Source organism: Phyllostomus hastatus, unplaced genomic scaffold (assembly GCF_019186645.2).
Source record: "Phyllostomus hastatus isolate PE091 unplaced genomic scaffold, TTU_PhHast_1.1 phas_contig_159, whole genome shotgun sequence".
Classification (NCBI taxonomy): Eukaryota; Metazoa; Chordata; class Mammalia; order Chiroptera; family Phyllostomidae; genus Phyllostomus; species Phyllostomus hastatus.
In genome coordinates this window covers 6,779,048-6,793,736 of record NW_025333640.1, presented here as the reverse complement: position 1 = coordinate 6,793,736, position 14,689 = coordinate 6,779,048, and the positions used below count along the sequence as shown (strand labels likewise).

The window sequence follows — 14,689 nt, the reverse complement described above, 5'->3', positions numbered from 1 at the left end:
CCTCTATAGACATAGCTCTTATTACCGCTTCCTGCAGGAACCTTCAGCAGCTCCTCATTGCCTGCGAAAACCAACCACAGGCTCCCAAGACCTCTGCATGGCCCTGACCCTCTGTCCCTCTGCCCAGGGCTTGCCAGTCTAGACCCTTCTCTCCTCCCCAAGACCTCTGGATGCCTGGGTGGCTCTTCCCAGGGCAGAGGGGGACACAGCAGACACAAAGGGGCTCCTTGGCCATCCCAGTGCGGTCAGCCCTGGGCCTTTGTCAGAATAAAACCACCATCGTGAAGGTGTTCTAGGCCTGGGCCACTCATGGTCTGTTCCTCCTCCAAATCATCTCTGCTTTTGAAGTGTCCATTCTAACGTCTGCCCTATTTCTTGACACTTTAGTTATTTATATGCGTGTCCTTCCCACAAACTAGATCGCCAGTCTGTTGAGAACAAAGCCTGTGTCTCTGTGTTCTTCCCAGTGCCTGTTGTCACTGTGAGGCCTGACACGTCTTTGTTGAACTGAACTTTGCCATTGACTCACAGCTGCAGTCACCAGTGCTGCAGACACAGTTGAAAGGCACGCAGTGGAAAGGATCCTGTGGTGACCTCTCTGCACTTGTCGTGGAGCTCTGAGAAAAATTAACACGCGGCCAGTTTTGTGTGTCTGTACCCTCAGTCTCGTCAGCATGCACGTGTCAAACACTCCCTGTTGGAGGAGTGTCCACCTGCGGCCCTGTTGTCCAGAGCTGGCGGCCACTGCTGCCCAGCGCCCTCGGAGGCAGGCACACACGCTGCTCGTGCGGGACCGGGAGGCCGGAGCGCCGCCATTGCACTGGGACCTGATTGGGTCTTGGTTTTGACGTGGTTTTCAGATGTGCTCGATCACCCTCTTTTTTTCTGGTTCACACTCTGTCTGGATGGTGGGAGTCGGGTGGCACCTGTGTGGAACCTTTCGCTTCAGTAAGAAGCGGCTGTGGCAGGAAGTCTGGCAGGGGCCGACTCAAGGTTCCCGGCCTAGTGGCCTGGAGCCGTGAGGTCAGAGAAGCAGGAGTCCCCAAGGCCCCCTGGGTTCCTGTGCAGTGTCGCTGCTGTCTGGTCCTTAATTCATTTCTGCTAATATTTTTTAAGCATTTACTGGAATTTTCTAATTACTCTGAGTCATAAAGAAAAGTATAAATTACATTTCTTTGCTTTATTTAGGAGGGCACCAAGTATATTGTCTTAGAAAAGGTTTCATCCTGGCTAGCTATAGTTCCATCCTTGGTAGGATTTTCGTGTTTTGTACTTTAAGGGGGAATGTTTCATCCCAATCCTGTCTGTTTTAAATAGGGCCTAACTGAAAAATTTAAGTACTCTGGAGTTCAAACTTAAGAAAGTTTTTTTTTCTACTTTTACTAAAATATGCTCTGAGTACCTTCCCACTTGTGGGGACTTCAACTAGTATGCGGAAAATAAGCATAAAGAGGCAGCCCCTGCATTCAAGGACTGCGTGGTGGGGTGGGGGCTGCTTGTTTGAAAATAACTCACTTGTCCAGTTGTTGGTGGAGTGGGGACACGGAGAGCTCGTGTGAGGGCGGACCGGGAGTGGGGACACGGAGAGCTTGTGGAGGGACGGACCAGGAGGTGTTGTGAGCAAGGGAAGGGGCCATGTGTCCTGAGAGTCCAGGGGACAGGCTCTATCCCAGTCAAGGAACTGAGGGACGGGGTGGAATCCCTTGTGTGTGCACTTGCTGCCACCATTAGGGTGTCTTCCCTCTGTCCTCTTGACCTCTCTCACTGCCTTAAGCATAACTCTGATCCTAGCCCTTCCTGGCCTTAACCCCACCCCACAGGAACTCCCAGGGTTTGCAGGGTGAAGTGTATGTTCCTTTAGTTTTTCCCTAGGTTCTTCCATCTGTTGAGCTTACCTCTTAGCGTTTCCTACTTAATTGCTTCTCCTCTGTGCCTCTTCTCAGATCTCTGTTCCCTTATCTTCAGCAGAATGAATTTCTTTGAACACTTTGCTTTCAAAAGCAGTCCCAAGGCCTGATTGGTTATCATGGTTCCCACTATAGAAATGCGGTGACCTGGTGCTGTGAACTCAGGTCACTACCACCCTAGCTGAGCCATGTTTTTAAAAGGTTTTATTTATTTAATTTTAGAGAGAGCAGAAGGGAGGGATAGGAACGTCAATGTGAGAGAGAAACGTTGATTGGCTGCCTCTTGCACTCACCCCTCCGGGGGACCTGGCCTGCAGCCCAGGCATGTGTCCTGACTGGGGGTTGAACCAGTGACCCATCACCCTGTGGAGCGATGCCCAACCCACTGAGCCACACCAGTCAGGGTGAGGCGTTGTTTTAGGTGGGCTCTTTTCCCTTCAGGGAAGAGTTTGGCCTGTCCTGTAGTAAGCAAGACTTTGGCTGTCCAGTCTTAGTGTCTGTAGGCTCAGCCCAGAAAGCATCAATAACATAGGCACCTCAGAAGCCCAGAGACACCACTGGGAGGACCTGGAGGGCCCAGGACCAGAGGAGGGGAGTGGAAAGATCTGGAATCCATATCTCTGAGCAATTTAGACTGGTGACCACCTGCTTTTCTTACGGACCCAAGAAACACAAAGCCTCCAACAGCCAACTCTCTCTCGTGAGGGAGAGAGTAGTGTAGGAGTAGTGTTGGTCCTGCCAGGACCGGGCCCTCGGAGAGCGGAGCGCCTGGAGGTCCCTACCCTTGCATCGGAGCAGGGAGGCCTGGGAAGCGGGGAGAGGCTTGCCGAGGGGATAGAGGCCGAAGTGGTGGACTCCTGGTGCCTTCGAGGTCATGGTGTCTGCTTCGGTGTCCCGCTGCCACTGTAAACTCAGCCACTACTAGATGAATTTCTGATTCCATCTCCTTCCTCTGGCATCCCTTTTTCTTATCCTGATGCTAATTATTTAAATTTTTTTCTTTAGCATGACTTGAATGGCAGGTCAAGTACTGAAGTCTTGTCTTGCGATGTTGCTTGCACCCTTTCTCCAGGCTCTTTCCACTCACTCCTGCTCTGCTGCCGGAGTCTCATTAGCCATCTGCCTACTTGGCCTTGAACTGTTTCTCCAGTCAGTGTGCCTCCACCACCCGGCCGTTCCTCTTGGCCTCCTGCTCGCTCTCTCAGGCCTCTGTGGCGGTCCAGCCACATTACCTGTGTGGGTTAGTTTCAGGCACCAAAGCCTCTCCCTCTTTCTGCCCTGCTCTGTCTGATGCGCAGAATCGTGCTGCAGCCAGGCCGGCTTCTTGTGACTGCGTTGGCCAGTCCTCCTCTTGCACGTGAGTCTTCCCTGGCCATCAGGGCTGAGTTTGAGTTCCGCCCTCCTGACCTTTCCCAATTGTTTCTCGGTAATCCTGTAGTGCTTGTCTCCGCAGACACGGCCGTTGCACCGTACATGCGTGGGAAGAGCCTGAGGTTTGTGAGTCCACCATATGTATCCCTCTTTCCAACCTGTGTCTTCTGTTGCTGAGTGGGGGTGGGGATGGGGGACCGCTAGCTGCGTTCCTTATCTCTTCCATTCCCTTGCGTAGTGTGACGCCCCTCGCACTGGGCATGCCTGGTTGGCAGTGACTGGGACTCCCGTCTGTTCCAGCTGAACCTCTGGTTGTCTCTGTTCGGCCTCTCTGGGTCCCTCACACCCGCCTGTTCGCTGTTTCCTCAGCCGGTGCCCCGGATCCTGGTGCAGCCCGCCCTGCCGGACGCCCAGATGACCAGGACGGCGGAGGTGAGCCGGCTGGGCGGGAGTGGTGCCTGTGCTGGAGGCTGCCCCACATGTAGTGGGTGGCCGGCGCGATAATTGTTGAGTCCACACCTGTGGTGGTTTTATTTTTGCTTTTCCATTTTGATGATTAACCATAATATAGGCCACTGTCTTCTGCCTCTATATTTTTCTTGTTACACTTGGCTATTTTCAACTTGTTAATCATATGATTGCTAAACTTTTAGGTGCTTGACTGCTAATGTAGTCTGCTGCTTTAATAGCCCACCAGCAGGCAAAGGCGATTTCTATAAACAGAACAATCTCCTTATTCTAAGTGTTTGCTTAATTCTCAGTTTTACATTTCATTCTGATTCATGATATCAGCGTGAAAAGACTAATGCTAAGCTCGGGAGAAAAATAGTCTCTTATGATCTCCCACAGATGAACAGCACTTCTAATCTTATGAATAGCAAATCTATTTTCTCCCACTGTGTGCTCATTCTCTTAGGAAATGCTGTATCTTCATAGGGAAATTTTATTTATTAAAACAACAGCCAAAAAAGCCAAATCATTTGAAAGAAAATTCAGACCTCCACGATGAATTCACTCCTTTCTGAAAGGCCCTTTTCTATCCAGCATGCCTTCCGTGTTCACGAGCGGAACTGAAGGTGTGACCAGGATCCCCCGCTCTCGCCGATGGGTGATGTGCATTACTTTCCTGAGACGGGTCGGGCCCGAGGCCAGTGGGACCGAGTGAGAACGAGCCCCGGCTGCTGAGGGCGCCGACCTGCCCTGGCCTCTGCAGCGCGGGGCGGCCTTGTGCCCATCGTGGTGCTTTGCTGAGTCCAGGCCTCAGTCGCTGTCCCTGAGGTGTCCGCGGGGGGCATACCCCACAGAGGGTGGGCAGGTTTCCACTCGTGCCCCCGCCAGTCAAGTGGGAGCGGCTCCTGCGGTGCAGGGGGCGCGGGGGCGGAAGGACTCGGGGGCTGCTGCTTGCTTCGGCTCAGCAGGAAGAAAGGCAGCAATCAGCGCTCCCTCCTGCCACTTACGGTCTCTTCTTTGCTGTGGCTGCCGGTCTGACCTTTGATCCCTGGTGTTCCCCTTCCTGGTGGCTCTGGCTAAACCTTCAGCCTCCCTGGGCCATGGTGTGAAGTAAATGTAATAATACTCTTTGGCCTACACCAAAGGATTTATGTGGAAGCAAATAGGACAATGCCAAGAAAATCTAAGGCACTGTCTCTAGACCGTCACCCCCTCAGGACAGAACCTCGCTGGCCCTTACCGGACAGCTGTCATCTGGCAGTGATGGGGTCTCACCAGGAGGGGCATGGGAACACATACTGTCTCAGGGTCATAGCTGTTGTTCAGGCTCTAGACTCTTGTGATTTGTTCCTGTATTCCTCCCTGCCTGGTCAGTGATATTAAAAATAAAATATAAAAGAATAAATAAAACATATATAAGTTACAAGAGAAAAATGATTGAAGGATTGCCTAATCTTTTAGAGTATTTATGCTGGTGACAGTTATTGATCTATTGGATTTAGTAAATTTTGCAGCCCAGAGATCCATCACAAAAATGGGCTGTTAATCTCAGGAGGTGCCGTTAATTCCGCACCCTGAAAGTGTGCCTTGTGGGGAAAGGAGGGCCTCCGGAGACAGGAATATAAATGACAATCCACGTGAAAATGCGTGATTTATCAGACTGCTGACTGAAGCCAAGTAACTGTAAGAGACTTATAGATCTCAGCTGTTCGCCCGTTCAAATAAATCCTGTGTATCAAATGGAAAATGGCCATTCCTGTAATATAAATAATCTTTCCGTAAATATTGGAAAACATATTTCTTTCTCCAAACGGCATTCTCTCCACCGCCCCATCCCAGTTCCCACTCCCGCCAGTCTCTCTCACCCCATCATTGTGAACCGGGAACAGAAAGATAATCTGCCAGCTTCTTCAAATGACTTAAATTACCCACAAAAGAACACTCACAAGCCCCTCAGCAACAGCAGGATTTGGATGAGCGGTGGCTGTCGTCATTCCCCACGAGATGGGGCTTTGTGCGTGTCCCTGCCAGAGTGACTCAGACAGAGCAGCGTTAGAGGGGGAGGCCAGCCCCAGCGCCTTCCTCCTCAGCTGCTCCTGGGGGGAGGGAGTGGGGGGGTGGGGGGGCGCTGCTGCTGGTCTGAGTGTCCTGGGACCCGAGGGCCTCCTGACCTGTGACATGGGACCAGACTGCAGCCGTGGCTTGAAAGATGGCCTCTTGGAGAGGGCACAGCCTGCAGCCTCTGTCTCCTCCCCTCCCGCTGCCTTAGCTGGGAGCAGCCAGACATCAGCAGGCCCGAGGGGCGTTTCTCTGGGCCTGAGCTGGGCAGGCTGAGCTGAAGTGCTTTCAGGCCCTCCCATGAGATCATCGCTTCAGTTTTGCAGAAGAGGGTTCTTCTGTATTCTAGCGATTCTCTCGGCCTCCCTGGGGAGTCAGGGTGGGCAGGGGATCTGTTTCCAAGGGAGCAGAGTTCTCAGGGAGGCAGGGGGTGCTGGGGGGTGCGGGGATGGAGATCGTTGTGTGCACCTACTGTGTGCCACGCTCTGTGGTGAGGCCTTGCCTGCCTTGCACGACCTGACCCCAGACAGCCCAACACGTATTATTTCCCACACCACCGGCCGGGTGTCTGAGGATTCAGCTCCGTCCGATGCTGTCTATACCCAGAGGTAGCACCAGACCCCACAGCTTAAGGGCACAGTCTCACAGGCTGCCCCCCACTTCGGACGCCAGCCTCAAGTCCAGGTTGTCACCTGTTCTTCTGACTGTCCAGCTGTAAATCGGACGTTCCTATGACCTGCTCCGTGGAATTGATTAACTTGCTGAGCGGCTCACAAAACTCAGAGAAACGTTTTACTTACTAGATTATGAGTTTATTGTACAAGGACGTGACTCAGACATGGCCAGATGGAAGACAGGCGGAGGGTAAGGTGTGGGGAAGTGATGCGAAGACTCCGCACTCTCTCTGAGCACGATTCTCTCCTCACACCTCCACGTGTTCGCTACCCCCAGAAACTCTCCAAAACCTGTCCTTATGAAGGTTTCTCTTCGTTACTTGGAAACTTCTGATTAAGTCATCGGCCATTTGGTGACTGGCGATGGACTCAGCCTCTGTCCCCTTTCACTACCCAGAAATCGGGGCGGGACTGAAAGTTCCCACCCTCCAAGCGTGGTTGTCCCCCCCTCCCCCCCGCAGTCCTGCCCCCATCCTTCAGGGATTTCTAAAAGTCACTTTAGTAACAAAATCTCAGGAGTTGTTAGAAGGGACTTGTTCTGAATATTAAGACACCTTTATTGCTCTTATCTCTTAGGAAGTCCCAAGGGTTTTAGAAAGAGCTCTGTGCGGAATTGGGGATGAAGACAGGACATACGTTTCTCGTCATAAATCGCAGGACCCGGGCATCCGTTAGCATCTCTGTACAGAAGCGGGGGGTGGGGGTGGACGGAACAGGCAGCCCCCGGGGTGTGTGCCCAGCGCTGCAGGGCCCTCTGCATCCATGGGGGGGAGGCGGGTCCCGTGGGCAATGTGGCAGAGCAGAGGCTGGACCCAGGCTGCCCTCCCGCACAGCAGCGCCCTCCCTGCAGCAGAGCTGTGGGGTTTCAGCTAACTGCAAGGCTCATGCCTCCCCCTGCTAGAAATGCACCTCTAACCTTGAACTCTGATCGGTCGCACCTCCCCTGTCCTGCTTCAGGGTCACCGGGAGAACACCGGGGTGAGAGTGGCCCCCGACGTGACCATGACTATGCAGACTGCTCCAGTGCTGAAGACCAAGGACAGACCAACTCAAGTGCCTTCGCCACCGAGCACGACTGCCAACACCCAGGTCCCCGAAGCGCAGGATGGGCCGCCAAGCCCCCTGAGCGAGGCCTCCAGCGGGTACTTCTCGCACAGCGTCTCCTCCACCACGCTGTCTGACGCCGTGGCCCTGGGCCTGGATGGTGCGGCCCAGGCGGGTGGGCAGACGCCTGGCTCGCCCCCTCCCGTCCCCTGCCCGGACTCCGAGACCCGGTTTTCTTCTGCTGCCCCAGGTGCAGACCGCACTCTCCCTGCCCCGCTGGAGGGTCAGAGCAGTCTTCTGTCACTGGCTGTCCCAGCAAGGCAGACTCTGCTGAGTGACAGTGATGGTGACAGTGCCAGTGTGGCCCAGGCCAAGGGAGCGGTTCCCTCGGAGAAGCAGAATGAAAAGGCAAGCACTTCACCTACACGTCTTCCCGCTTCCACCCCCCAGGAGTCGCCCAGCCCACAGAGCAGAGATGACGGCTCCTCTGCCACCACGCCGCTAGGAAGACCCAAGGACCAGACCAGGCCAAACGTCCGCTTAGAGCCGGACGTCTCCAAACCACAGCTGCCTCCTGACCTCTGGTCCCAGTCGCCCGCTCCAGCATCCCCGTTCAGGATCCGGAAGGTGCGGACCTCGGAGCTGAAGTCATTCTCACGCATGCTTGGCGGGGACCCTGGCAGCCCCGCTAGTGCCGAGGAGGACCTGCCGGCCTCAGGAGGGACTGGCGACGGCGGCTCTGGAGGGCAGAGCCTGGAGAAGCTGGACGTTTCCTCCGATTCCGAGGACACCAGCGAAGTCCCGGAGTGGCTCAGGGAAGGAGAGTATGTTACCGTGGGCACCAGCAAACTGGGCATCGTCAGGTACATCGGGCCGACCGACTTCCAGGAGGGGACCTGGGTCGGCGTGGAGCTGGACCTGCCCTCAGGTGAGCGCTGGTCGGGAGGGCCCTGGCACTGGCGGCGCTGAGCAGGCTGAGGGCCGCCCCAGACCCTTGCCCTGTGCCTTGGGCAGCCGTCGCCCGTGAGCCTCCTTTCCAAACTGGGGGGGTGGTTTCTGGATAAAGTTTTTCAGAATGTTTTAGGAGTCAGGTTCTCCTTTTTTTTTTTTTTTAGTCTCCAGAAATTTCTCAGAAACCTAAGACATTAATTAAAAGCTATAAATTTGGTAATGAATTTTAATGCCATTATTCTTTTTTTAGTCACAGCTGCATTTGCATTTGAAGTAGAACTGTAGCTCTGTCTGCTGTGTTAGCTCAGGTTACAGACACTGAGTCCCTGTGGGTGCTCAGCTGTTCCTAAGACACCCAGGCTGCTTCCCCCACACTCTGAGACCAGAGGGCAAGCCAGTCTCATTCTAGGACATCGCGGCGTAAAGCAAACTGACCATCATTTCCAGAAAAACTGAGGGCAGTCTTTAAGGAAGCAGTCTGCTCTTCAGATGTTTCATTAGAACACCTCTATTGGGAGAAGCTTACATGCCATAAAACCCGCTCTGCATGTGCCAGCTGGCGGCTCTGGGGCACTGCAGAGCTGTGCACCTGTTTCCACCACCTGATTCGGGCAGGCTTGCCCCCCCAGTGTCTGCACGTTGTCCGCCTTACACGCTGGTCAACCTACCTAGTCTTCCTGTCTCAAAAGTTACACGAAATGTTTCCAGTCTGGACTTCCATGTAAGTGGAATCCTACAGAATGTGGGCTAGTTTTGTGCCTGGCTTATTCCGCTGAACCTAGTGTTTCCCAGGTGTGTCCAGTCGTAGCCCATTACTGTAGCGTGTGACTCCTCTGTGTGGCCCGATGGTATCCCACGTCTCGGAGGCCCAAGTTTTGTGCATCCATTTGTCAGTTGATGGACATTTGGGTTGCTCCCACTTTTTGGCTTTTGTGAAGAATGCTGCTGGGAATATTTGTGTGTATGTTTTTGTGTGGACACACATTTTCATTTTTCTTGATTGGATCCCAGGAGCTAACTCTGAGTCTAACGCCTTGAGGGCTGCCAGACCGAGGTCCACCCTCCCTGCCCCTACAGCACACGAGGGTCAGGCCACCAGGCAAGGGTTGGGCGCTGTGGAGGTGGGTTGTTAGGAGAGCTCCGTGTGGCCAGGCGGGGCGGTGGGGCGCAGCTAGCAGCCCAGCAGGGAGGGAGGAGGGAGAGTGGGTGGGGGGGGTGTTGCTCTGTGGCACCCGAGGCCTGTCCCATGGGGACTCTGTCTCTGAGCCCCTCAGCTCAGCTGCGAAGTCACTCACTGGTTTTAAAAATAATTTCAGCAAAGAATATCATAAATTGGAAGTGGTTCTAAAAGATCATTGTAGCACAGGCTGGAATATTTTTTAAACTCCATTTCCACCGAAATGCGAGTGGGAATTGGAAAACAATTTTGTATTTGGAATTAAATCTAAGAATTAAAGGAAGATTAGGAAGTGGATGCTTTCATCCAGCAAACACTGATGCACCTGCTACGTTTCAGTCGTTGTCCTGGGACTTGGGGTTACCTCCTGGGCAGAACAAAGTTCCTGGTTTCACTGGACATTGATTTCAGAGGGGAGACAAAGACCAAACAAACAGCAAACTTTGGTAGTAGTAAGCACTAGGAGGAAAATAAATGGGCCAAGCAGACGGGGGATGTTGGGTGTGGGAATGCCGTAAGCCAGCGGTCTCCGGCCTTTTGGGCACCAGGGCCCAGTGTCCTGGGAGACGGCTCTTCTACCACGGTGTGGCCCGGCTCCCAATGGGCCACAGACCACTACCAGTCCGCGGCCCAGGGGTGGGGCCCCTGCTGTAAGGAATACCGAGGAACGGGGGCAGGAGTGATGTGAGGGGGAAGCGGAGCTGGGGCAGCATCAGGCCGAGGGCACCGCAGGCACTGGCTCTGCACAGGGACCCGCTCGCTGCATTTGAGGGGATCCTAGAGATGAGGCGGCCAGTTCAGGATGGACAAAGTATGACAGGAAGACAGCTGCTGTTAGGAACACAGACTCGGGGTGAGGGTGGGGCCAGGAGGACCACAAAGGAGGCTGCTGCGGATGTCCAGGCCGGCTGCACCCTGGAGCCAGGACAGATGTGGGGAAGCCCAGGACTGAGGGGCGGTGGCCTGACGGGTAGAAAGGAGTCAGGCTGGCCCCTGAGAGTGGCCTGAGACCCCAGGGGTAGGAAGGGTCATGGCCCTGTGGGAGAGCCTGGGAGAGCAGGTGAGGGCACAGGGTGGGAGGAAGCCAAGTTCTGCTGGACACGTGGACCTGGAGGTGTGGGGGACTCTCTCCAGGGGAGGGGAGGGGAGGCGGCAGAGGGGCTACTCTGGGACTGGAGACACAGCTGAGAGGTCAGTGTTCAGGGTCATGCAGCCAAGGTGGGTAAGCCCCAAGATAGTGGGACCCAGGAGCCCCGTGATGACAGCGGCCACACAGTGGGAGAGAACACTGGCTCAATTCCTGACCCCTGGAGCAGTGGTCCCCGGGGACACTGAGGGCTGTGGGTGGAGGGGCAGAGAGGAGGGCAGGTGAGGGTCTGCAGACAGGGCGTGGAGAGAATGCAGGGCCGTTTTCGCTCACAGACCGCATGCCCCAGCACTCCCATCACCATGGGTGCAGACATTTAGGGTGAGGGCGGCCCCTTTGTTCCAGCCTGTCCATCCCCACCTGGGTGCATCCTTCACCTTAAAGCATTTTTTATTCACTTTTGCAAAGGAAGCTTCACTCCATCTTGACACATCAAGCATGACATCTGGCAAGCTACAATTTGGAAATTTGCTAGTTACCATCTAATAGGTTATTGTACCAAAAATTATTCTACCAAAAACATTTGTCCTAGGTTTACATTTTGACCATCTAGACTGAGAACAGTCTGTGCCCTGGTGGGGGAGGGGAGGTGTGTCAGCTCTGCCTCGGCAGCATTGGAAACAGGAGGATTAGCGTATCAGCCTGACGCCTGCAGCCCCGGGGGTGTCTGTCCCCGGTGACAGCTGTGTGCTGCCCGGGAGGTGGCACTGGTCTCACTTGCTGGATGGTGAGTCCCTGTGCAGGCCACTTGGTGCTTGGGGTCCTGCAGGGAAGGGCCGTGGGGTTGTGAGCTGCCTGGAGCCACCTCTGTCTTCTTTTCCTCTCCCCTCAGGTAAGAACGACGGCTCCATCGGAGGAAAGCAGTACTTCAAGTGCAACCCGGGCTACGGGCTGCTGGTGAGGCCCAGCCGGGTGCGCAGGGCGGCGGGTGCCAGCCGGCGGCGCAGTGCGGGGCTCCGGCTGCAGGGCGCCCCTGAGCCCCGCAGGAGCAGCACTCTCTCCGGCTCCGCCACCAACCTGGCCTCCCTGACAGCAGCTCTGGCCAAGGCCGAGGGCACCTCTGCACTGCGGGTGGACAGGAGCCCCAAGAACCCCGAGGACCGGAAGTCCTGGGCCAGCTGAGCCAGCACCGCGTGGTGCACGCTGACAGCCGGGCGATGACAGCCCCGGCTGGGATTGGAGCTGGGCGGCCCTGTCCCGCACACCCCCTTCCCTGAGGGAGCAGGCACTGAAGGCTTTCTGCAGGACACCGGGCTGGTGACCTCCCCGCTTCTCCCAGGACCCTGGAAACTTCGATTCTTCCTCCACCCAGACAACAAGGAGGAGGCCTCTCCTCAGGGTAGTGGGTTGAAGGTTCTAGGAACCCAGACTGGTCCTGGCTTGTGGGGAAGGAGGCCCTGAGGGCACCTGCCATCCCCTCCATCCCCTGGTCATGGGGCTCCTCCCACCTGGGGCTGCTGTGGCCCCTGTTCTGTTCTGGCAACCCCATTAACCTCGTAATTTAAAGAACAGCCCTAACCAGTGCCTTCTCTTCTCCCAGAGGCAGGGTCCTCCGCTTGCCCCCAGGGTGGGCTGGCTCCTCCCCCCAAATCCCCACACCAGGTACCACGCAAGCGCCTCTGGTCGGGCCCCCAGGGCTCCTGGCCCAAGGTTGGGTCCTGTGTGGCCCGGAGAGGGCCACAGGGTCTGCCCGCCTACCAGTCCCTCGTCCTTCTCCCAGCGTTTCTGAGGGTTTTCTCTGTGGTGGTTGTGGCATCTTCATACCCATAAAGTTTTTCTCCTTGCCATTTATTCTCTTACAGAGTGTTTGGAATATATTTATTTATATTTATTTTTCAAAATCTGAAATGATTCGCGAGTCACAATCGCCTGCCCAGGTGCAAGTGCCCAGGGCCAGCCTCCTGCCTCGGGCAAGGGACCCCACAGGGCCGGGGATGACCGCCCCCAATTTTCCTTGAATAAAGATACGCAGGTGGCCTTCCCCTGAGACGACCTCGAAAACTTGGAGAGTTATGTTGTGTTTTCAGTCAGTGACAAAGGCAGGCAGAGGCATAAGACCTTGTTTGGTGCAGTCCTGGGGTCTGGGAAGGTCCTTCGGCAGTTTAACTTCTTCGCAGTTCTATCCCTGGGCCCTGTGGGAGGGAGCCCGCCCCACCGTCCCTATGGAGCCGCACACCAGGCCAGGCGCCCCACCGGGCTCCCCTGGAGGGCATCTGCGGAAGAGGGCAGAGGGCAGGTGCGCTGCAGACTGGGGAGGGGTGGGCTCCGCCCGGCCGGGGCTCCTGGCCCCTCTGCAGCAGGAGCCCTCGGGCACCAGCGCCTCCACAGGCTCCGGAGCCCGGGGCTGGGTCCGTGCACTGCTCTCCTGGCTGCCTGGCTGTACTTTTCCTGTTTAGACTCTGAAAACAACACTCAGACGCTTTTTTTCTTCTTTAAATCTTTGGTTCTCTAGTTATTTGAGGCTCCTCATGAGAAACAGTGCCAGGTTTCCTGCCCCTGGGTGGGCTGCTCACGGGGACACTCACAGGACACAGCTGCGCGTGCTCAGGCCCACAGGGAAGGGGCCCCGGGTTGGTTAGCTCCTGGCAGCAACTAGTGATGCCCGGCCGGACCTTGGGTCCTGTGTCTCCTGACCACCACTGACAGCCAGGTGAGGCTGCCTGCCCCTCCCCGGCACCCTCGGTGGGTGGGACTGCAAGGTAGAACCGCTCGGAGCTGACGAGTGCCGGCCGGGCGCTGCCCACCCTGGGGTCCGCTGGGACATGGCGGCGTTCTACCTGCGCAGGGCAGCGGCTGCCGCTCCCTGCTCCTCCCCGCGTCCTCAGAGGAGGCAGGCCAGGAGGTCAAGAGCATGCCCCTTGTTAAGCCTTATCTCAGCCCAGGTTCCCAGTTCTGGGTCTAGAAGTATCTCACAGGCAACAGGCTGAAGCCAGGGAAAGTTCAGGGAAGTTTCCAGTGTCCAGAAGCCCCAGCTTCTGACTCCCAGCCTGGGCTCTCCCTGTCCCCACGAAGCATACTGCCAGTCCCGCCTCAGGTCCCCTAGGTGTCAGCCCGCCCCGCCCCAGCGTAGGGAGCTCACGGGCCACAGCCAGGTTTTGGTAGTTTAACCCGCCATCCTCTTAATGAGGATCTGCAGGCCCCGCCCCCAGCTCGGCTTCCTGGAAGGCTGGAGCAGTCAGCTCCCCCGAGACAGCTGCCTGCAGCGTCCTGTCCTCCTGCCCATGTCACCTCTGGCCTGGGAGGTAGGTGACTCTGGTTTTCTAGTCCCGGCCACTAGACATGAGGGCACCCATGGGTGGAGGTTTGCCCTCCACAAGGGCTGGCCCGGAGGCTCCGCTGTCTCCTCTGGCAGGGGCCGAGGGCCTGCTGTGTGCACCTTCCTGCGTGCGCCTTCCAGCCCGCGCCCGGGCCCGGGCCCCTGAGGGAGGTGTGCTCAGTCCTGTGCTCTGCGTTTCTGCGGAACCTCCAGCACAGGTCCCCAGAGTCCCTGTCAGTTGGAGTGTCTCCCTGCCTCCATCAGCGTGGTCTGTGGGCCGCGGGGCCAGCACCCATCCCCCTTTCTCAGGGCAGACGACCCACTCACTGTAGGGAAGACACAAAGGGGAGGGAAGGTCGCTGGGTGTGTGTGGCCCTTCCTCACTTGGCAGGTGCTCACTGGAGCCTGTCTGCCACGTGACGTGGGGGCAGTGGGTCCAGTCAGGGACTGCCCAGGGCGGGTCTGCCTCAGGCCCTCTTGGTGTGGGACAGGTTTCCCAACAGAGTCCAGGTGATTCTGGGAGGACGTTGATTAGAGCTGGGCACAGTGAGACGGAGGAAGGCCTTAGGGTAGAAGCAGCCGCAGGAGAGAGCCCGGGCGGCGCTGTGCTCTGACTTCCCTGGAGAGTCACAGGGAAGGAGTGAGCCCAGGCAA

The 14,689-nt window shown here is 56.3% G+C and overlaps 1 protein-coding gene across 3 annotated transcripts in view; it reads left to right on the top strand.

Moving 5' to 3' along the window:
- KIF13B (kinesin family member 13B) overlaps positions 1-12,578 on the top strand; it is a 165,676-nt gene extending 153,098 nt beyond the window's left edge. For 2 of the 3 annotated variants that reach the window (XM_045831810.1, XM_045831812.1), the window contains exons 38-40: positions 3,648-3,710; positions 7,418-8,432; positions 11,612-12,578. In XM_045831810.1, the coding sequence (XP_045687766.1) occupies positions 3,648-3,710; positions 7,418-8,432; positions 11,612-11,901 (1,368 nt within the window). In that variant the 3' untranslated portion in view covers positions 11,902-12,578. The remainder of the gene's footprint in view (positions 1-3,647; positions 3,711-7,417; positions 8,433-11,611) is intronic. The other variant, XM_045831811.1, reaches the window with a different exon arrangement.
- The last annotated feature ends 2,111 nt before the right edge of the window (positions 12,579-14,689 follow it).